This window comes from Anolis carolinensis, chromosome 5 (genome assembly GCF_035594765.1).
Source record: "Anolis carolinensis isolate JA03-04 chromosome 5, rAnoCar3.1.pri, whole genome shotgun sequence".
Lineage (NCBI taxonomy): Eukaryota > Metazoa > Chordata > Lepidosauria > Squamata > Dactyloidae > Anolis > Anolis carolinensis.
In genome coordinates this window covers 107,591,964-107,613,845 of record NC_085845.1, presented here as the reverse complement: position 1 = coordinate 107,613,845, position 21,882 = coordinate 107,591,964, and the positions used below count along the sequence as shown (strand labels likewise).

The 21,882-nt window shown below is 37.2% G+C and overlaps 1 protein-coding gene and 1 long non-coding RNA gene across 9 annotated transcripts in view; one reads left to right on the top strand and one right to left on the bottom strand.

The window, feature by feature from the left end:
* The window catches only part of ldb2 (LIM domain binding 2), a 344,653-nt gene that overhangs the window by 240,491 nt on the left and 82,280 nt on the right, over positions 1-21,882 (top strand). For all 8 annotated transcript variants that reach the window (XM_008120283.3, XM_003227134.4, XM_062982109.1 and 5 more), the window contains exons 3-5: positions 1,822-1,994; positions 15,657-15,779; positions 17,681-17,764. In XM_008120283.3, the coding sequence (XP_008118490.1) occupies positions 1,822-1,994; positions 15,657-15,779; positions 17,681-17,764 (380 nt within the window). The remainder of the gene's footprint in view (positions 1-1,821; positions 1,995-15,656; positions 15,780-17,680; positions 17,765-21,882) is intronic.
* LOC134299378 (uncharacterized) lies at positions 8,960-11,917 on the bottom strand. Its single transcript, XR_010006567.1, has 2 exons — positions 11,618-11,917; positions 8,960-9,050 (listed from the first exon to the last, which is right to left on the bottom strand). It is a non-coding gene; the product is annotated as an uncharacterized LOC134299378 (long non-coding RNA).

The following is a 21,882-nucleotide window of genomic DNA, read 5'->3' as shown; positions in this document are numbered from 1 at the left end:
AGAAACATTATGTTTGTATATCTGAAACAGTAGTGCACAACTAAGGCCTCAATAGCGCTTAAAACAGTGGTTCTCAACCTATGAGTCCCCAGATGTTTTGGCCTTCAACTCCCAGAAATCCTAACAGCTGTAAATTGGCTGGGATTTCTGGGAGTTGTAGGCCAAAACACCTGGGGCCCCACAGGTTGAGAACCATGGCTTTAAAGTACAGCTCCCTTTGTGTGGTCAGGTTCCTGTGTTGCTTTTCTTTCTTTTTCTTGTGTATTGATTTCATGCAGATACTTTGGAAAGGGAATAGGGAGTCTTCTCATCATTTTCTCCCACAGAGATCCTCATATAATTTGGTTCTTGAAAGAAAGGGTTTCTACTCCCTCCCAACAAGGAGGGAAAGTTGTTGAGATTTATTTCTATACCCAAAGGCATGAATTGTCATCACATATAAAAAAGAGGGTCAAAATGTTTGTTCACCCAGATATAAGGTGCCAGGACTCCTGATGTTCATCCCTGTGACCTCAGGTGTAATGCCTCCCAGGGTGGGAAATGAAGCCTGGTGGGACAGTAATAGAGCTTAGTGACTTTTGATCATTAAAGAGGGAAGGAATGGTGCCAGATAGTTTTAAGATCAACTGATAACAGACTTCCTCCTGAATTCTGAGACTGTACTCTTCTCCCTAGAGATTCTAAGGCTGAATCTACACGGCCTGATATCCCAGGATGTGATCCTGCCCCCGGTGGCACAGTGGGTTAAGCCCTTGTGCTGGCAGGACTGATGACTTGAAGGTTGGGTTGCTGACCTGAAGGTTACAGGTTCGAATACAACCCAATGAGAGCTAGGATGAACTTCCTCTATCAGCTCCAGCTCCATTGGGGGACATGAGAGAAGCCTCCCACAAGGATGGTAAAAACATCATAATATCTGGGCATTCCCTGGGCGACATCCTTGCAGATGGTCAATTCTCTCACACCGGAAGCAACTTGCTGTTCCTCAAGTCTGTCCTGACACGAAAAAAATCCAGGTTATCTACTTTGAACTGGATTATATGAATCTACACTGCCAGATAATCTGGAAAAAGAGGATAATCTGGGATCAAATCCTGGGATATAGGGCAGTGGAGAAAGGGCCTAAGAAGGACCCAAAAAGCTTTCATTAAAGTTACGTCTGTATAAACATGCTTGAGATTGCTTTCCTAAATAATGAAATTTAAGAGGAAACTCTGAGACTTGGCCATCCTATAAAGGACTGCAAATATAAGGTTTTGTATTGGTTACTCCTGTCTATGCACTGATACATTTGCAACATCCCATACATTCACAACAAATTCATTCTCAACAAATTCATTCTCCAAGCATGGTAATAATCATCTGCTTATAAGATGAAGACTCAAAGGAATCCCAAAGCTCAGAGTAGCACAAGGAAATAGTTACAATGGGAGGAACTCTGAAAGGGCAGAGGCAATGGGACCCCAAAATTGTCCAGTGATGTCTGAGCATGTACTCTGTTCATAGAATGTTGTCATATTGTTCTGGGAAGGAATAGAAAACAATGGGGGGGGGGGGGGGGGTTGAAGATGGCTACTAATACCCTACAGAAGAAGAGCTTTCCCCATTGTGTAAAATAACCCCAAACATTTTATTTCTTTCTTGAAAAGATAATGCCTTCTTTAAGAGATTAGAAGCACAGAGTGTCCCTTAATGATGTAATTGGAATCTACATTACATTTACTCTAATGTTACCCGTTAGAATGTATATACTAGGAATGCATGCTCATAAATGAACAGCTGTGGTGGCATTTTCTCATTTGCTTTGTATTCTCCCAACAGCAATTGGAAGAACCCTCATTCCTCGTTATTTTAGCACTGTCTTTGAAGGAGGGGTGACAGACCTGTATTACATCCTCAAGCACTCAAAAGAATCATACCACAACTCCTCCATCACAGTGGATTGTGATCAATGCACCATGGTCACTCAGCACGGAAAGCCTATGTTTACAAAGGTAACAGGAAAAGTTAATGTGAAACACACAACTGATGAGTTTTCAATGTTATTTTCAGATGACAGCTATTATTTTCCTGCATTTGGTGAAAGTTACTGCTGATATCTTAACTTTCAGTTTTTATAAAATGTTTTTATAGCATGTCTAGATTTTTGACCATCAGGAGAAGGGCCCTGCTACTTCTTTCTTCTGTGTTATATTTCAGGTAGAGATTATAGGCATGGTTTATGTACTGTACTTCCAAGGCTGCATCTTCTGTCTTTGTGCTAAAGGTTGTAAATGACATAAGAAGTTACACAATACAGAGACCAGCTTTTAAGAATACTCTGCTCTTGTTGTTTTGGGAGGATGAAGAATAGGAATTACATACACATACATGCCAAATCTCCTCCTCAAATAAGCAGTCCACACCAGTCTGGTGGGTACCTAATTCAGTCTTAGAGATGTTTTCTTGATAGAACTGAGGAACTACACAAGGTAGAGAGAAATCATAAGTGAGGAAATATGCAGACTTTGTATTGACAGACTCTGTGGCAGGGCTGAAAAACCTGCCGTGTCCAGATCTGGTTGAACTACAGATCCCATTAGCCTCAGGCAACTTGGGAATGATGAGGATTGATATTCATTAAGTATAGTTTGGAAAGTTACTTTTAAACTAATTAAAGTAGTTACTTATATTTCTGAGGCTTTGAGGTAACTACTATTATATTTACAATTTTTTTCAAAATGAACTCTTTCTATTTTTAAAAGTTATTTTTTATTTTGTGTCAAAAGCATTGCATAAATAAGTATAAAATTAATAAAAAAAAATAGAGGAAACACAAGCGGTTAAATAGTTTTTGACCAAAAACGGGCAACAATGACCACATTTTCTGTAGCTTTAAACAATTCTTCCTCTGTGCATGAGCCAGGGCATTGTGAACAAGCATATAGATGTGAAGTTGTTTGTTTTGCTCCACAGTTGCACAAGGTGAAGGATTCTTCTAGGTAGTGCCATTTTGCTAGGTTGTTTTTTGATCTGCCAACGCTGCTTCTGAGTCTGTTCATGGATTTCCAAGTTCAGGGACTTCCATTCTTGGTTTGCCCCTGGAGGAAGACCCTCATGGGGGGGGGGGCATCCTTTTGGAATTTCCTGGTTTAGCTGCCCAGAGGGATCCTCTTGTTATTGTTGGGGGAACATTAAGAGAAGTGGTGGTTCTCATTGAGCTTTTCCTTGATTTGAGTCTACTGGGAGAAGGCTGATAACCATGCAGAGGATGGCGTTCACAGTGTTCAGTCTTTTTTTTCTCCCAGTTAGCAGCAACTTCCCATCACACATTGGGTTGGGGAGTGGGGAACAATGCCAGCTAGCTTGTAGAGTTTATCAACAGGTGTAGGTTTAAGACAAGTCAAAAGCATTGCTTTTAAACATTTTCAATTTTTAAAAGTAACTGGGCTACAAAAGAGTCTCACTTATCCAACACTCACTTATCCAACGTTCTGGATTATCCAATGCATTTTTGTAGTTAATGTTTTCAATATATCATGATATTTTGGTGCTAAATTTGTAAATACAGTAATTACTACATAACATTAATGTGTAATGAACTACTTTTTCTGTCAAATTTGTTGTATAACATGATGTTTTGGTGATTAATTTGTAAAATCATAACCTATTTTGATGTTTAATACGCTTTTTCTTAATCTCTCCTTATTATCCAACATATTCACTTATCCAACATTCTGCTGGCCCGTTTATGTTGGATAAGTGAGACTCTACTGTAATTGTTTTTAATATTAAAAATTCAGCAAATTATTGGTACAGTAGAGTCTCACTTATCCAAGCCTCGCTTATCCAAGCCTCTGGATAATCCAAGCCATTTTTGTAGTCAATGTTTTCAATATATCATGATATTTTGGTGCTAAAGTCATAAATACAGTAATTACAACATAACATTACTGCGTATTGAACTACTTTTTCTGTCAAATTTGTTGTATAACATGATGTTTTGGTGCTTAATTTGTAAAATCATAACCTAATTTGATGTTTAATAGGCTTTTCCTTAATCCCTCCTTATTATCCAAGATATTCGCTTATCCAAGCTTCTGCTGGCCCATTTAGCTTGGATAAGTGAGACTCTACTGTATTTGCTAAAAAAAAACCCTTCTCTTTCTATCTGCCTCCCTGCCTCTTCATTACTCACAACAGAAGATACAGTTATTCCTCTCCCATCACACGCCCTACAACTAGGAAACTTACAGTTAAGTTACAAAAGAAGTAGAGTTATCCATTGGTAAAATACAACCATAAAATGACATAGTTATACCTTTGTTATTGAACAGAAGGGGAGGTAGTTGCATACTTCAGGCAGTCCCCAAGTTACAAACAAAATAGTTTCTGTAGGCTTGTTCTTAAGTTGAATTTTGTATGTAAGTCGGAACAGGTATAAATCCAGACATATTAGCTTTGAATATCATAGGGAAGGGTTAACATCCCTGTGGTGTTTGTTTTGTTGTCCGTGCCTCTGTTCAGAAGATTTCACCTCACTTTCTGTCGCTGTGATAATTGGATTTTGAAAATGTGACTTGTTGTGGAAACAGGGATTGGTGATAAAGCTTCAGTAGAGACATCTTTTCCCCATGATAACTTTTCAGGAATGAATTTCCCTTCCTGTGTTGTCGCCGTGGCAGCATACACTGGTTCCTCTCCATTAGCACCACAGAGCCCTGCCGGAAGTAGCTCTATGTTGTTGGATGGGAGCTGGCAGGTTCCATAGCGCAAACAGAGAGAAACCGGCATATGCCGTGATTTTATGCCCATCTGATGAGATCATATGAGTCATTTGCAAGTCAGATGTTTCTAACTCAGGGACTACCTGTACTTATTTGAAACTAAAAACTTCTAAGCACTGATATGGAAGAATCATAAGGTTGCCACTACTGTACTGTAGTCTTCACTTTGAAGATAATGCCTAAAGTGTTTGAAAGTTGTTTACATTTTCCTCTGAGGTCCTATCTATCTGCCCATCCAACTACAGGATTTTCTGCCACTACTGTTTTGCACTTTATGGACTACTTTGACTGAGAAACTACCTCTCCCATTTTGATATATTCTGCACTTTGGCCCAGATCCTTGTTTTAGTCTCCTGTTTTTAACATTTTATGCTGTATGTTGATTTTTATGATGGTTCTATTGATATTGATGTTTTACTGTTGGAATCATTGTTTTATCGTTTTATTGCTGTATGTTTCGGGCTCGGTCCGCATGTAAGCCGCTCCGAGTCCCCACTGGGGAGATGGGGCGGGGTATAAAAATAAAGTTATTATTATATTATTATTATTATTATTATTATTATTATTATTATTATTATTATTATTATTATTATTGTTATTATTATTATTATCTACACTGCTATATAAAATCCAGGTTATCTGCTTTGTACTGGATTATATTAGTCCACACTGTCATATAATCCAATTCAAAGCAGATAATCTGGATTTAATATGGTGGTTTAGATGGGGCCTCTGACACAGATACTCCTTATTATCCTTATTAGATTCCATTGCCCCACCTCATTTTACTGGGAATTGATATTCTTAAAATCATCAGACTCTTGCCGTCTCTAATTCCAAAAAGAAAAAAGAAAATCTACATCCAATTACATGTGGACACAGGAGCTGAGTGAGACATTTACAGATGCCATCATATCACCCACAATTGCTGTCCAACCAGCTAAGTTGTGTGGTATATTAGAAAATCAATAAAGATGGGAGCCCAAAGTTGAGGATTATCTGAAAACTGTGAGACCACAGCTTTATACATATATGCACTAACAGCAAATTCTGAAACCAGTCATTGAATTTTCTAAGCACATCAGGACTTGTGTTGTCAAAGGTTTTCATGGCCAGAATCACTGGGTTGGAAGATCCATGGTGGGAGAAAGAACTCTTCTCTGCTTGAGGCAAGTGTGAATGTTGTGATGTTGTGAGAAGTAATTGAAATCCACAAGCATGTGGACAATTTCAACAGAAAAGAGGAAACCATGAAAATGTACAAAATCTGGCTACCAATATTTAAAAAATTCTTAAATCAGGACAATAAATAAAGAACAACACTAAAAAAACAGGGGAATTCCAGACAAGAAACAATCAGGGTCAAATAACATCTCCCAACGAAATAGAATTTATACCACTTAATTGGTAGAACTGTTAAGTTGATGCTATTCCTAAACAACCTGGCTCCAGTGATATCAAGGATTCATAATGCTCATCCCACCAACTCTGATAAGGACATGAATAGGGAGCGATTTGGGAAGGCCATTCTCTGTATTGGTGCTTCTCTGAAGGAAGAGTCCCCATCTGATACATTGATACAATAGTTCTCTACATTATTCTTTTGTATTCGGCAGTATTTTCTTCTGTGTTTATTTTAGTTGTTATACTAGTCGTTCTTCAGGTAGTACTCAACTTTACTGTAGGTATTTTTGAAGTTCTTCCTTTTGGTCCTCCTATGTTTCCTAGGTTAGTGGTTCTCAACCTTTGGGCCTCCAGGTGTTTTATTTATTATTTATTTATTTACAGTATTTCCGCCCTTCTCACCCTGAAGGGGACTCAGAGCGGATCACAATGCACATTTACATGGCAAACATTCATTGTTATTCGAGATACGGCATATATAGACACACAGAGAGACAATTTAACATTCCAGCTTCTGGCTTCAATTCCAGCCACAGGGGGAGCTGCCACTTCACTGCCCACTTGTGACACCGAGTCCTTGATGGAGTACTTCCTCATTCTTGTGCACACTGCTGGAAGGTTTTATGGTGTTGTAAATTAGTCAAATTAGCCTCCCCACAGAAAGCGGTACCTAAATTTCCTACTTGACAGATACAACTCTCTTTCGGGCTGCATAGGTCAACAGCAAGCTAGACTATTTAATGGTCGGGCGCTCACTCTGACCCGGGCTAGCTTCGAACTCATGACCTCTCTGTCAGTAATGATTTTTTGCAGCTGGCTACTAACCAGCTGTGCCATAGCCCTGTCTGGGTTTTAGACTTCAACTCCCAGAAATTCCAGCCAGTTTACCAGCTGTTAGGAACTGTGGGAGTTAAGGTCCAAAACACTGGAGGCCCAAAGGTTGGGAACCACTGGCCTACGTGAATACATCCACAGTCTCTGTTTTACAAACCCTTGCAAGACCCCTGATAAAATGAGCCAACGAGGAACCTTTTTGGGAGTGTAAAACATTTCCAAAACTTGTCCTCCAAATTTCACTCATCTCTTATTTTTCCATGTATATGCAGCATTTTTTCCTATCTTACTTTCCATCTTGATCAATCAGCAGTTAAAGACTTATGAAACAATTAAATTTCAAAAAATAAGAATACAGTAATTACAATGCCTTTTTGCCCGAAACAAAAGTAAGACAAGAATCCACACCAGGAGCCCTCATCTTGAAAAACCACAGCTATGATGGGATGCATTTGCTAGGGAAAGGAAAACTAATTTTAATTTAATATTACCCATTCCGTTTTTCTCCCTAGATTAATGTGCCTACAATTTATTGTGAGTTGAAACTCCAATAATATTCTGCAAGCATGCCGAAATAGATGCTGTCCTGTTCATTCGGCAGTGTGTGACTCATTCTCAGTCAGCTCCAAGGTCCAATCCCCATTGCTGTACCTAATAAAAAGTAACGAAAAACCTTGCATTTATGCATTGATGCACGCTGTATATCGACGGCGGGTTTTGGCAGCTACACAAAACCCTTGCCAGGAAAAATGGAAAAATGTATTACTTCTATGCAACAAAGCTGAAATAAAGTACGGCTTCTTCCCATGCCAGCCCTATGAGTTGCAGACTGACAATTAACCGAGATGAGGAATGGGTTAAAAAGCTACTGGTTAGTTTGAAAAATGTTCTTTTTTTAGTTTTCTTTCCTCCCCTCCCTGGCCTAGTCTGGCGTTGGCACGTGATCTCCTGAATGCCTGCCAGCCTCTTTCTTGTTGATCCTCCAGAGACCATCTGTGCTGGGGGCATTGATTAGAGTGTGTCTGCCGGGATTACATCTTTTCTGTTGCCATGCCAACTAATCAGCTGATTTTGGTTACCACAGAAACAAAATGTCAGAGCTCACCGTACAGTAACATGAATTCAGCACAACAAAAAATGTTTTCTTAATTGGAGACCTTTCCATTTTGGATTTCATGGGTAAAGCAGCTTTGGATACATTTTTTGGAGCAGGGGGAGACACAAACCAGTGTGCAAACAGATTTGATCATAATTGATTAGGATATAAATAGTTTGGGTCCCTCCTACTAAAAATCCCAAAGTTCAATATCTTGCATATAGCACATTGGTTTGCTTTGAACTGATCTAGTTAGCACCTGGTATTGTTATAGCGCTCTGGATTGAGCATGATCCTGCTCTTTATTTTAATAGAAGTGTTCTACAATTAGCAATCTTTCCAAACTGTGTATCGTGACACATTTGTGTGTAGGTGTGTCCCACAAACCTATGAGGCTGGATCTATGCTGCCATTTTTCCTGAGATCTGATCCCAGATTATCTGTTTATCCCAGATTATCTGGTAGTGTAGACTCAGGGCCCTTCCACACAGCTGTATAAAATCCACATTGAACTGGATTATATGGCTGTGTAGACTCAGATATTCCAGTTTAAAGCACATATTGTGGATTATCTGCCTTGATATTGTGGGCTATATGACTGTGTGCAGAGCCGGTCCCACAATGAGGCGAATTAAGCGGTCGCTTCGGGCGCAAAACATACGGGGGCGCAGTTGAGACTGCTTTTTCTGTTGATTTGTTGTAAAACATGATGTTTTGGTGCTTAATTTGTAAAATCTTAATATAATTTGATTTTTTTTTATGTATGATCTTTATTCAAAGTTTTATATATAGAAAAATGACAGAAAAAAAGAGAAACATCAATATACACATCTTGATAAGAAAATAGTGTTTTTCCATCGAAAGTGGGAGAACATTTATTTTGTTAGAAAGTAGGAAAAGAGAGTAGAGAGGAAAAAAAAAAGTTGACTTCCATCTTCCTTTGACTGGTTCTACAAAAAAAAGCAAAAAAAACTTCTGATAGTCAGTCAAAACCATATCCCCTTTGTCCTTATCCGATTCTAAGATTGAATTTATTCAGCAGATGGGGTTAAATTTTATTTGTTTTAAATAGTCCTTTACCAGGTCCCAGTTGGTTTCTTTCTTAGGCAAGCCTTGACTTGGAGATAACCAATAGGTAAGCCTATCCATGTTCATCACATCCAAGACTTTAATCAACCATTCCTCCTTGTTTGGAGTCTCTTTTTGTCTCCACCTCCTAGCATAAGTTATTCTCGCCGCAATAACCAGATAGTTAAACAGGATCTCTTTATCTTTATCATGTTCTATATCTAACATTCCGAGTAGAAAATATTCAGGTTCTCTTCTGATCTTTATCTTCAAAATTGATTGTATTGCTTCATTTACCTCTTTCCAAAAATGTTGGGCTCTCGGGCACGTCCACCATAAGTGAAAAAACGTGCCTGTTTGGTGCTCACACTTCCAACATTTATCTGAAGAGTTTTTATAGCATTTTGAAATTTTATAGGGGGTTATATACCATCTGTATTGCATCTTTAACCAGTTCTTAATAGGCTTTTCCTTAATCCCTCCTTATTATCCAACATTTTCACTTATCCAGCGCTTTTATTTTTCAGTGATTGGTTTTTGGGGGGGGGGGCACCAAAATTCTGTTCGCCTACACTTGAAAAATACCTAGGGCCAGCACTGATTGTGTGGAAGGGCCCTCATATAATCCAGTTCAAATCAGATAATCTGGGACCAGCTCCTGGAATATAGGGCAGTGTAGCTCTAGCCTGTCTATGTAAATAAGTGAAGCATCATATAGTTTAAATATATATACCTGAAAAATTTTCAAATATTGTGTCCCAGTGCATTTTGTTATTACTATTTATGTATGTCCATATTTCTTATAAAGGTTTGGTTTAACCTCCGGTTTGCGAGTAAAAATGAATTACTGTGTTGTAAAATGATGCATATCTCTAAAGTGTGTCGCCAACATGAAATGTTTGGAAAGTTTGTCTGCTAAATTAGTACTACCAACCAGCATTAAGAAAAGTTGACAGTTTTTTTCTTCATAAATTTCAGATTTGTTTAAAAAGTCACCTGAACAAAGTGCCCGTTCCCACATCCTATGAATAAATTAATGCATTTACGCACTGATATAAATTAGATGCTATTGATATCAGTGTGTAAATGCATTAATTATTCAATTAGACTCATTAAAAACTACATATGATAGAGAAAAAATAAACACAGATCTGAATTCAGTGCAAAAAACTCTATAAGAATGACCTAAAATTATATCTGATGAAAAATACTTGGATTGTGTTAAACGAATATGATGTGAAATGTGCAGACTTTACAGTAGTCCGCTGTAATGTACTGTTTTAAATATGTAATGTCATATTTTAAAAACTTGACGTGATGAGAAAAAATAGACATACAGTAGAGTCTCACTTATCCAACATAAACGGGCCGGCAGAATGTTGGATAAGTGAATCTGTTGGATAATAAGGAGAGATTAAGAAAAAGCCTATTAAACATCAAAATAGGTTATGATTTTGCAAATTAAGCACCAAAGCATCATGTTAGACAGTTATCTTCTGTTGTAGTATTTTCTAACAACAACAAAGGAAGTAAGTCTGGATCTATACTGCCCTATATCCCAGGATCTGATAATAGATTATCTGCTTTGGATTGGATTATATTGAGTCTACACTAGAATTATTTTATTTATTTATTTCCATCATTTCTACCCCGCCCTTCTCACCCGAGGGGAATAACCAGATAATCTGGAATCAGATTCTGGGATATAGATCAGTATGGATCCAGCCTAAGCTGTCCATCCAAGTATTCCATCTCATCCAGCATTTTGCTTTTCCAGTGGCCAATCAGAGATGTAAATCTTCAAAAACTATTGCAGGCAGGAATGAATAATTTTATCATTATTTTAGCAGTATTCAAAGATTTAGAATTTATTTTGTGCCCACCCTCCCTCACAAAACATTGAACTTCTTTTTGCACACAAAATAGTAGTTTCTGAACAAAAATGTTCCTTTCTGCATAGGAAATGAAAACATACACATGCATTTTTTATTCAGAGCCAGTTCTAAATTGTACGATTTTAACTTAAGCAGCTTTCTTTTTTTCAAGTCTTTTTTCTGGCACTTTAAAAACTTTTAATATTTTCAGATATTATTCCCCTTCATACCCACCAATTATTCTAAGAAAACTCATAAGTCATTTATAACGATTATGGCCCCCAGTCATTCCTTTCCTCCTTTCCTCTCCCCCCCTCCATATAGCATTTGAATCAGAAAGTTCCCACCGTTTCATGGTTAATCAATTTATTTACTATCTTTAATAATGTCACATCTTATAGCAGTGAATTCCACAAGAATATATCACATGGCAAAATATATTTGACCACAACAGTAAATTTAGTACCAATTAATTTCACAGAGAAATCACTGATTTGTAGGATTGAAATGTATTTTTTTCTGTATCTTTTTTTTGCACATATTACAATTTGTATAAATCTCAATTCTATTCTTACCTTTTGAGATTTACCTGGGGCTGTGGTGGCACAGTGGATTAAACTGCTGAGCTGCTGAACTTGCCGATCAGAAGATCAGTGGTTCAAATCCGCAGGGTGGGGTGAGCTCCTGCTGTTAACCCCAGCTTCTGCAAATCTAGCAGTTCGAAAACATGCAAGTGTGAGTACATCAATAGGTACCGCCCCAGTGGGAGGGTAACAGCGCTTAATGCAGTCATGCTGGCCACATGACCTTGGAGGTGTCTACAGACAGCGCCGGCTCTTCAGCTTAGAAATGGAGATGAGCACCACCCCCCAGACTCAGACATGACTAGACTGAAGGAGAAACCTTTACCTTTACCTATTCTTATCTGTCATCTTGTCACTTTTACCTCAAAAACCCAGAAACAGTTTAGCTTCACCATGAAGGGAAGGTGTCATTTATTTTCATTTATTTTCTAGCAGGAACCCCAAATCTTTTATGTAATCTGTCATCTCCTCTTCAGAACATATTTACTTAAAACATATCTGTGTGTTTCTATGATCTTCAGTTAGAAACTTCCATGTTGGCTTACATTAACTTATAAAGCATTGGTTTTGCACATCATTTTTATTTTTACATTCTCCTTGCTCTTTTAACTAGTTACCAAATTTATAACTCAAGCTATAGGCTTCTGTGGCTATTCATATCTAGAAGCTTTTATCAAGGTCTTTCTGACATTTAAATAAGTCCTACTGCATCATCCTCATCTATAAACTTATTGTATATACACACATATAAGTCAGATATTTTAGTTAAAAAATCAATCAATTAGGGTTGAAGTAGCTACAGACCAATGTAAGTGCTTATATAACTTTTTTTTAAAGGGAGACATCTCCTTCTCTGAGTAGAATCACAGAAAGCAAGAGTTTAGTTCATCCTGGAAGAATAAAAGAAAGCACTACTTCTGGCCTTTTTGAATATCTAGGCAGGAAAATGGAAGTACAGTAGAGTCTCACTTATCCAACATAAACGGGCCGGCAGAATGTTGGATAAGCGAATATGTTGGATAATAAGGAGGCATTAAGGAAAAGCCTATTAAACATCAAATTAGGTTATGATTTTACAAATTAAGCACCAAAACATCATGTTAGACAACAAATTTGGAAGAAAAAGTAGTTCAATACGCAGTAATGCTATGTAGTAATTACTGTATTTATGAATTTAGCACCAAAATATCACGATATATTGAAAACATTGACTACAAAAATGCGTTGGATAATCCAGAATGTTGGATAAGCGAGTGTTGGATAAGTGAGACTCTACTGTAATAGCTATCTGTCTGAGGCAGTGCTAGTGTTTTCTGCTTGCCTCGAAATGACCTTTCAACATATTTATGGGTCATATTAAAATCCATAACTTTGGCCCCTGAGCCTACATTCGAGTTATACACTAGACCAACATATACAGTGTTCCCTCACTACTTCGCGGTTTACTTTTTGTGGATTCGCTGTTTCGCGGTTTTTCAATAAACTCTAAAAGACTATTATAAATCATTTAAAAAATTACAATTTACAGCCTAAGGAAGGGAGGAAGGAGAAACTGAAGGGAGAGAAAAGGAGCCCAAGTGGCAACGGGAGGAGAAGGAGGCGATTTATCAACACACAATTGGTTGATAAAGACTTAAAATAGTGTATAACTACTAAAATAATGTATAAATATTAAAATAAATATAGCATCCCTACTTTGCAGATTTTCACTTATTGTGGGTGGTCCTGGAACCTAACCCCAGCAATAATTGAGGGAACACTGTACACTGTTATCTATGGAACTTGCACACTCAGGGAACTCCAAAACCTTGAAGTGGCAAGACTTCCCCCATAAAAGTTATTCTGATTTTTTAGGGGTGTGTGAAACAGCAGGAATCCATTCTGTTTTTGTTCTGTTTTTGTTTCAAATTTTGGGTGCCCCCATTCTATTTTTGGGAAGATTCCGGGAGATTAGGAGGAAGGCCATTTTGATTTGTAATTCAGGATCCAAAGTTCCGTTTTGGAAAGAATCATTCTGAAAATTGAATGGGGGGATGAGGCACCCAAAATTTAAAACGAAAACAGAATCAATTTCTGCCATTTTGCACACCTCTATTTAATATACATAAGAATGCTCAGGAGATCGAGACATTGATATTTTATTTTATTTATATATTGTATTAACAGCCAATTGTACCTCAAGAATAGGCATCATCCAGAGCCCTCAGATTTGAGCCATTAATAATGGCATTTAACTGCTTAGAGTTATATTTTCACCTGCTGCTGATACATCATTATTTTGCCAGACATGAGCAAACCGCTGAAAGCAAACAAACATCCCTATGTGATTATATTTTAGCTCCCAACTTTAAGAGCAATAACGAAACCTTTCTAACAATGCCATCTGTATGTGGAGAAGAGGCGAAGCCTTTAATAATTGAGAAGGTGTGAAAATTTCCACAAGTGTAGCTTCTGTTTCCCTGGGCCCTCCTTTGTCTCCGAAGAACAAGGCGGCAGTGAAGCTAGAAAGACTGTGTTTGCTTGTCTATATTGTGCAGATGGGGAGGTGGGGAAGAAGTGAAAACTGAATACAGGCAGAGTTGGGATGATTCTTCTTAAAGTAATTCATTATGCATCACGTTGTTTTTGAAAAAAGTGCCTCACGTCTTCACTTGCTATATGTTGTACCCTGGAGTACCCATGTAGCAGAGCTACTCTGTGGATGGAACACCCTTCTGTTAGAGATGCGACTGTCCCTTTCCGTCATGTCAGGTGTTGGCTAAACACATATTGATAAGCTTTGCACAAGTGGGAATCAGCAAATGTTTTGATTTTTTTATTGTTGTTTGTTTTGCATTTTACCCAACATTTGTAATTTGTGATTTCAGGTATTTTTTACTTGTGGTTTTCAGGATGATGTATTTTATATAAACTGTTAGATGCCCTGAGCTTTTAAGAAGAAAAGGTTCTTCTTAAATAGTTCTCATATGTAAAGCTGCTTTGAGTCACCTTTGGGGTAGAGGAAGGCGGGAAATAAATAGAGTAAATAAATAAATAAAGGGTAAATGAAATAAATCAGTGCAGAGTGGAAGGTCCAAGTTCCCCACACAGTAGCACAATGGATCTATTTGCCCATCATTATAAAAAATGATCTCTCCAGAGAAATTTTCCAGTCCTTGTTACTGCTACCATCAGCAATTCTTCTACCTACCAATATACCTAGCTGTGAAGGAACTGGTTTACAATAACTGTTGAACACATTATGAATTTTTCTCTAGCTCAAATTTTAATCCGAGTCAGAGAAGAAGTCAAGTTCTTCATAATGCTCCTCTCTTCTTTAATTCTGAACCTTATGCGTTACTGAGGTTTATGTAGAAATTCAGATTGTGTATAGCTATGTTAACAACTGTATTCTAAACACAGATCATGCGGATAGAGATATAACAACAAAAAGAGATTAATGGAATTAAATGTCTAATTTTTCAATCTCTGGAAATATAAAATTTGGGACTTCAAGAGGAATGCCTCCAAAATCTTAGAATTAAAAGCGAGAGAGAACTGAAACATTAGAAAAGGAAGGTAGGAGAGGAATAGTAAAAATAACCATGTGAAATTAAATATTTAATAGAATTAAATCAAAGGTAAATGAATTTCAGCTCTTTTATTCTGGAGCAAATTAGCAACTGTTTGGCACAAATATAACCCTTGTAGACATAGGCCAATCCCTTATTTAGCTTTTGATTGCATACTGTCCCCTATATAAATAATGCAGGTTTGTCTAGTTCGGTTGCTAGATATCATGCATGCAAAACTGCAGATCATGACTGAATTGAAAGGCTTAGTACCAGTAATTAGCTGCAGAGACTTTAGGAGGAAGCAAAATAGATGTGATAAATAAGATTTAGAGCCCGCAAAGCCATAAAAACTTACAGCCTGATCAGCTGCTGCCTAATGAATTGCTTTCCTCAGTTTCTCTTTCCTTCAGGAAAGAACATAATTGTCACAATAAAGTTAAACAATATTTTTTCCCTTTTTTTCTGTCTGCTTCTAGGTGTGTACAGAAGGACGTCTCATCTTGGAATTCACCTTTGATGACCTTATGAGAATAAAAACATGGCACTTTACCATTAGACAATACAGAGAATTAGTCCCCCGCAGTATTTTAGCCATGCATGTAAGTAATCAGCACATTTAAAAAAAAACTTTCCAGAGAATTTTGGGTACTGGAACAGAAAACCACAACAATGTTGCTCTTGCAAGTATTTCTTGGAGTTGTGCCGTATTTGAAACCAAGGTTTTATATTGGTGTGGCGTGAACTCATGTCATATACAAGGATGTGTGTGTGTGTGTGTGTGTTTATGTGTATATATAACTTCATGTAACCTGTTGACATGTGGCACCCCTATACATTTTATAGGGTTTTCTTAGGCAAAGAATTTTCAAAATGTGGTTTTTGCCAGATCCTTCCTTTTTAAACTATAGCTTACAGCACTTGGTATACACACATACAATTAAAGTTAGAGACCCATTATATTCATACACACAGAGATCTTTGTTTTATAATGTGCAAAAAGAATCAAGTGTTATTCTATGAGAGAGAAAAGCCTGAATTGGAACATGCCTCAGTGAATCATGCAGAAACTCAGTGAATGCTTGTATTATTCCTATTATTGATCATGATCCGTTCATGTAATACATCAAGGGAAATTGCTGGTTTAGCCCGTGCAGATTTATGAGGCATATGAATTAAACCTCCAAAGCCTCCCAAGATATAAACAATTTGGAACTAAGTTTTTTTCAAGGAAAGCATAGGCCTATGTAAGAGCCAGTGTGCTGTAGTGGTTTGAGTGTTGGATTATGACTCTGGAAATTTGGGCCCCTTCTATATAAAATCTAGATTATCTGCTTTGAACTCGATTATATGGCAGTGTAGACTCATATAATCCAGTTCAAAGCAGATAATGTGGATCATCTGCTTAGATAATATGGATTATATGGTAGTGTAGAAGTAGCTTAGGTTTTCAATCTCTGCTCAGCCATGAAAGCTCACTGGGTGACCATGGGCAAGTCACACTCCCTCAGCCTCAGAAGAAGACATAAGAAAAACCCTCTGAACAAATATTTTTAAGAAATCCATGATAGGCTTGACTTGGGGTCATTATAAAGAGGAAATGATTTAAAGGCAAACAACAACAAGCCTATGTGGAAAAAAGCATACACCCTCCAAGCCCTGTGCATAAACCTTCTACTTAAAGCAGTGACAAGAGGAAGAGTTTTTCTAAGTTTGGTATGGATCTTTCTCATGCAAAAATGTATGGCTATCTCCTTGGGCTCTGAAGATCTAGTTGTCACTCTTATTGACTGGAAAACACCAAACTGCTGCTCTTTTAGGTTTTCCAGTGGTGGTATATTGGATGGTCTTAGTTTCGTTTTATATCTTTTTGTGTTATGTTGAGAACTGCTTGGGCATATTAATATATAGAGTCGACATCACACAGTGGTTTCAGTACTGACCTGGCAACCAGGGTTGAAGTCTCTACTTGGCCATGAAAACCCATTGGATAACCTTGGGAAAATCACACTTTCTCAGCCTCAAACAGCATGCACACACACAAGTCAGAATTTTTTTCCTAAGTAATCCCCATGATAGATTTGCCTTTTGATCACCGTACATTGAAAATGACTTAGACAGACACAACAACAAGTATTTAAGGGCATATAACACATCAATTTCCCCTTTTTCCAAAATGATGCAAATACTGAATCCCTTTTTAAAAAATGCAAGATGGTGCAAAGACTGCAATAAGCATTACTGAGATAACAAACAATCACAATACAGTAGTAAATCTTAGTGTTAGCATTATTGATCTGGCAGCTGGAATTAAATGCCCTTTGCTTTTGACTTGAGCAGGTGAACTCTAATGTCCAATTCCGATCTCTGAGGCCTTATATAATTTAGTAGGCTGTTTATAGATAAAAATGTCATTTTTAAAATACTGCTTTGAATTGTGATTTTAGTACTGGACTTATATTTTACATGAGCGTGTAAGAATATCTCTTTGTTTTCGGCATAGGCACAAGACCCTCAGGTGCTGGAGCAGCTGTCCAAAAACATCACTCGTATGGGTCTGACTAATTTCACCCTCAACTACCTCAGGGTAAGCTTACTGTGAGTAATTTTTGTAAAGGTCACTGTCACAACCCTCACAAGTTCCTCATCAGCCTGAAGACTCTTGAGTTTTGTCACTGACGACTCCAGAATTTTTGTTTGCTCTCCATCTTTCTTGATAAATACTATTCCCTCTCCAGGATCCCATTTGGCTAAAGAGACGTAGATGAACAGGTAATCAGAAAGAAGACAGTCTCTTGAATTTCAGGACAAGGGAACTACCAGTTTCACTATATATCTGTATTTCAAAAGCACCGTTAAACGGCTTATATTAGAATAACCTGCGGTTACGTTTTGACTGATTATTTGAAATCTGTATTCAGCACACAGATCCTTCACCTCCTTGGCCTTCAATACTTATCTTATTGTAGGTGTTACCAACAGTAACTGAAAGACAGTTTGCAGGTGGGAATTGTTAGCAAGCTCTGTAGAGCTCTTGGTTATGGAGAAGAATTCCTATATTTGTAACTCAGGCTGGATCTACACTTCCATATAATCCAAATGATCTGCTTTGAACTGGAGTCTACACTGCCATATAATCCAGTATCTTTTTTAGAAATAATCTTGATTGAAAGTTTTTGAAATAGGTATAATAATAGATATAATTAAAAAGTAGATGAGGTTGGAAAGGGGGCGCATTGGTTTGGGAAAGGGAAGGTAGGAGAAAAAAGTGAAAATAGGTGGAGGGAAAAGGGTAAGAAAGAGGTATGAATACATATGGGAAAAAGGGAGGGGATTTTTTTGTCTTCCAGTCTTCTTCTTTGCATTATTTTATATTTTTAATTCTCTTTGTAATTGTTTTTAAAATGTCTTTTCCCTTATTTTAGTCCATTTTCGAGGACCTTTCATTTCCATCTTCTTTCAATTTATATTTGTAAATTCATATAGTCCTTCAAGACCTTTGTGGGTCTTCCTGTATGTTTTTTCATTACAAATATTAGTCTATGCATGTCCATAATTTCCATGATTTTGTCTAACTAGTGATCTTCTCTTGGTATTTCTTTCATTTTCCAGTGCCGTGCATAGACCATCTTTGCTACTGTTGTTAGATAGATAAAAACAATGTCTTTGTTTGTATCCAAATCAATATCTGTATTCTGGTTTCATTGGAATTTTTATTTTCAAAATCTTCTGGCATGCCTCCTGTATCATTTTCCAATAGTTTCTTGCTTTTTTACAAGTCTACCACATGTGGTAAAATGACCCCTCTTGTGTTCTGCACTTCCAGCAGTTCTGTATTTTCTTATACATATTCCCTAGTTTCTGTGGAGTCGGTACTATCGGTAAAACATCTTATATCAGTTTTCATTTATATCTATTGCATATTTATATTTATATTTCTTATTGCAATATATGATATATTTTTCTCTTACCCTCCCTTATCAGTGTGTTTTCCAAAGCCTCCCTCTCTCTTAACCAAGGGAATGTTTTGAAAAGGGAAAGAAGCTCTTGCAAGTTAGGAAGAAGAAAAATATTTATCCATTAATCTTATAAAAGCATTTTCCCCTGAAATATTTGTTAATCTTTCCTACAGATATATAGGCATTAATCCCCTGCATGCATTTGCAATCCCTATATACTTATATATTTGCATCTATCTATCTATATATACATTAATTTTATATATGAATTTTCCCTTCATATGTTTGCAGGTCCTTGTAAATCCTATATACATATAGATCCATGACCTGTATTTCTGTATCTATATATATACATTATTTCACCTATTGATGCCTCGATTAATGTAATTTTATTAGTATCTATTTTTATTTTGAAATTTACCAGTAGCTGCTTCATTTCCCACCCTTGGTTTATACTCGGGTCAATAAGTTATGCCAATTTTTTGTGGTAAAATTAGGTGCTTCAGTTTATATTTGGCTCGGCTTATACTCGTGTATATATGGTAGTGTGAATCTAGTCTTGGGCCTTATATCTGTGCTTTCAGGGAGTTTGCACAGTCCTTGGGCCCTTTTGCACTACCCAACTATAATACTGTATTTCACTTTAACCATTACATCATCATTTATCTTTATAGTGCCATCAATACACGTGGTACATAATAAATAAATAAATAAGCCCCCCAAAAAGCGAGCCCTACCATTTGAGGTTTAGATATTCAGGTTTAAAATGCAAATTGTCTGCAGGTGCAGAATACACTTAACACAGTATGGCAAATCAACAGAAGTCTTTAAATATGCTCCACGGATTGTAAACAGAAAGTATAGTAACCAAGGCACAATTTTTGCAGCTATGCAATTGCATGAAAAGTATTTGTGTGCAATTTCAGATGCTTTGCATGATCTTCCTATTTAACCCAATCAACAACAACAACAAAAAAACCCAGGAAGAGTGGGAAATAATTTTAGAACCCAGACACCTTTATCTTTCGACAATGGCAGACCTAAAGGTTGCTTAAAAACTGAAAGGAGTGAATAATACGGAAAATAGAAGCAGTGGCTGGGGAATGTTTGCTTAACTCTTCCCCTGCTATCATTTTTTGCCCTGTATTTCTCTTCTCACAGCAAAGAGAGCTTGTCACTGAGAGAAAAGTAGTTGGGGAGGGCAGCACAGGGGGAAAGCAACGGACAACAGCCATTTGGTAATAACCTCACTCCCCATGTACCTGCCCTTACTTTCTTCTATATTGTACTCTTCCTTTGCCTGTTTTCACATCTCTCATTCCAGTGTGATATGAATTAATTCTTAGGCAACATTAATATGAACAGCGAACACGTTTTATGTAAACTAATGCCCCAGCTAGAGTGGCCAGAGTGTCTCAGCTAGAATTTCACATGGTGAAATTATGGTAAAATTGCTTTTGGTAATAGCTGGAAGATTATTGTCTTGAAAGGGAGTCTAGAATTTATTTGCCAATTTGCCCTCTTTCATTCTGACTCGCGCTCTCTTTCTTTCTCACTCACAGAATCAATATGATATAGGTAGGCACTGAACTGAATTTAAATTTTGGCTTATGACTACATAATTAATAAAGTATATTTATGAAGAGACAAAGATCAGCAGGTGCATGGCAATGGATGAAACTACCTTTAGTGAAACAATTTGTGGAAGGGGGAGTTGAGGTTATAAATTACATTTATGTATAGAATTGGTTTCACTGAAAACTGCTTTGAGTCCTTTTTTTGAAGACAAAAAGTGGGGTATAAACAGAAATAATCAATAAATCTATGTTTGTTACAGATAATTCCATTGTTGTCGAAATGAGTCATCTTCATAATTTAATTCTTCATTGAATCTGCTCATATAAGAAATATTGCCGATGTTTGAAGAGGGGTATTCTTGGTTGCATGGAAATGAAAGTACAGTAGAGTCTCACTTATCCAAGCTAAACGGGCCAGCAGAAGCTTGGATAAGCGAATATCTTGGATAATAAGGAGAGATTAAGGAAAAGCCTATTAAACATCAAATTAGGTTATGATTTTACAAATTAAGCATCAAAACTTCATGTTATACAACAAATTGGACAGAAAAAGTAGTTCAATACGCAGTAATGTTATGTTGTAATTACTGTATTTACGAATTTAGCATCAAAATATCATGATATATTGAAAACATTGACGACAAAAATGGCTTGGATTATCCAGAGGCTTGGATAAGCGAGGCTTGGATAAGTGAGACTCTACTGTACCTCAGTTCTGTAGAATGCCTGTAATTGATTCCCATAATATTATGAAATATCCATTGCTAGATGTGCTTTTTGGCTATCATAGTATAGCAATTATTTTGTACCTACGACTATTGTTGCCATAACTCCAACTAGCAAAGCAGACACTATCTATTAACAATTCTGAAATGGTAACAATATGAGTCTATTGCCTAAAGGAAACAAGGAGCCACGTGCTCTTAAATAATGATGTTTGCACTGTTTGTATACCTGAACCCATTTCATTTAAAGGAAGATATTTTTTGTGTGTGTCAGGAGCAACCAGAGTGAGAGAATTGGCCGTCTGCAAGGACGTTGCCCAGGGGACGCCCGGATGTTTTTTGATGTTTTACCATCCTTGTGGGAGGCTTCTTTCATGTCCCCGCATGGAGCTGGAGCTGATAGAGGGAGCTCATCCGCGCTCTCCCTGGGTGGGATTCGAACCT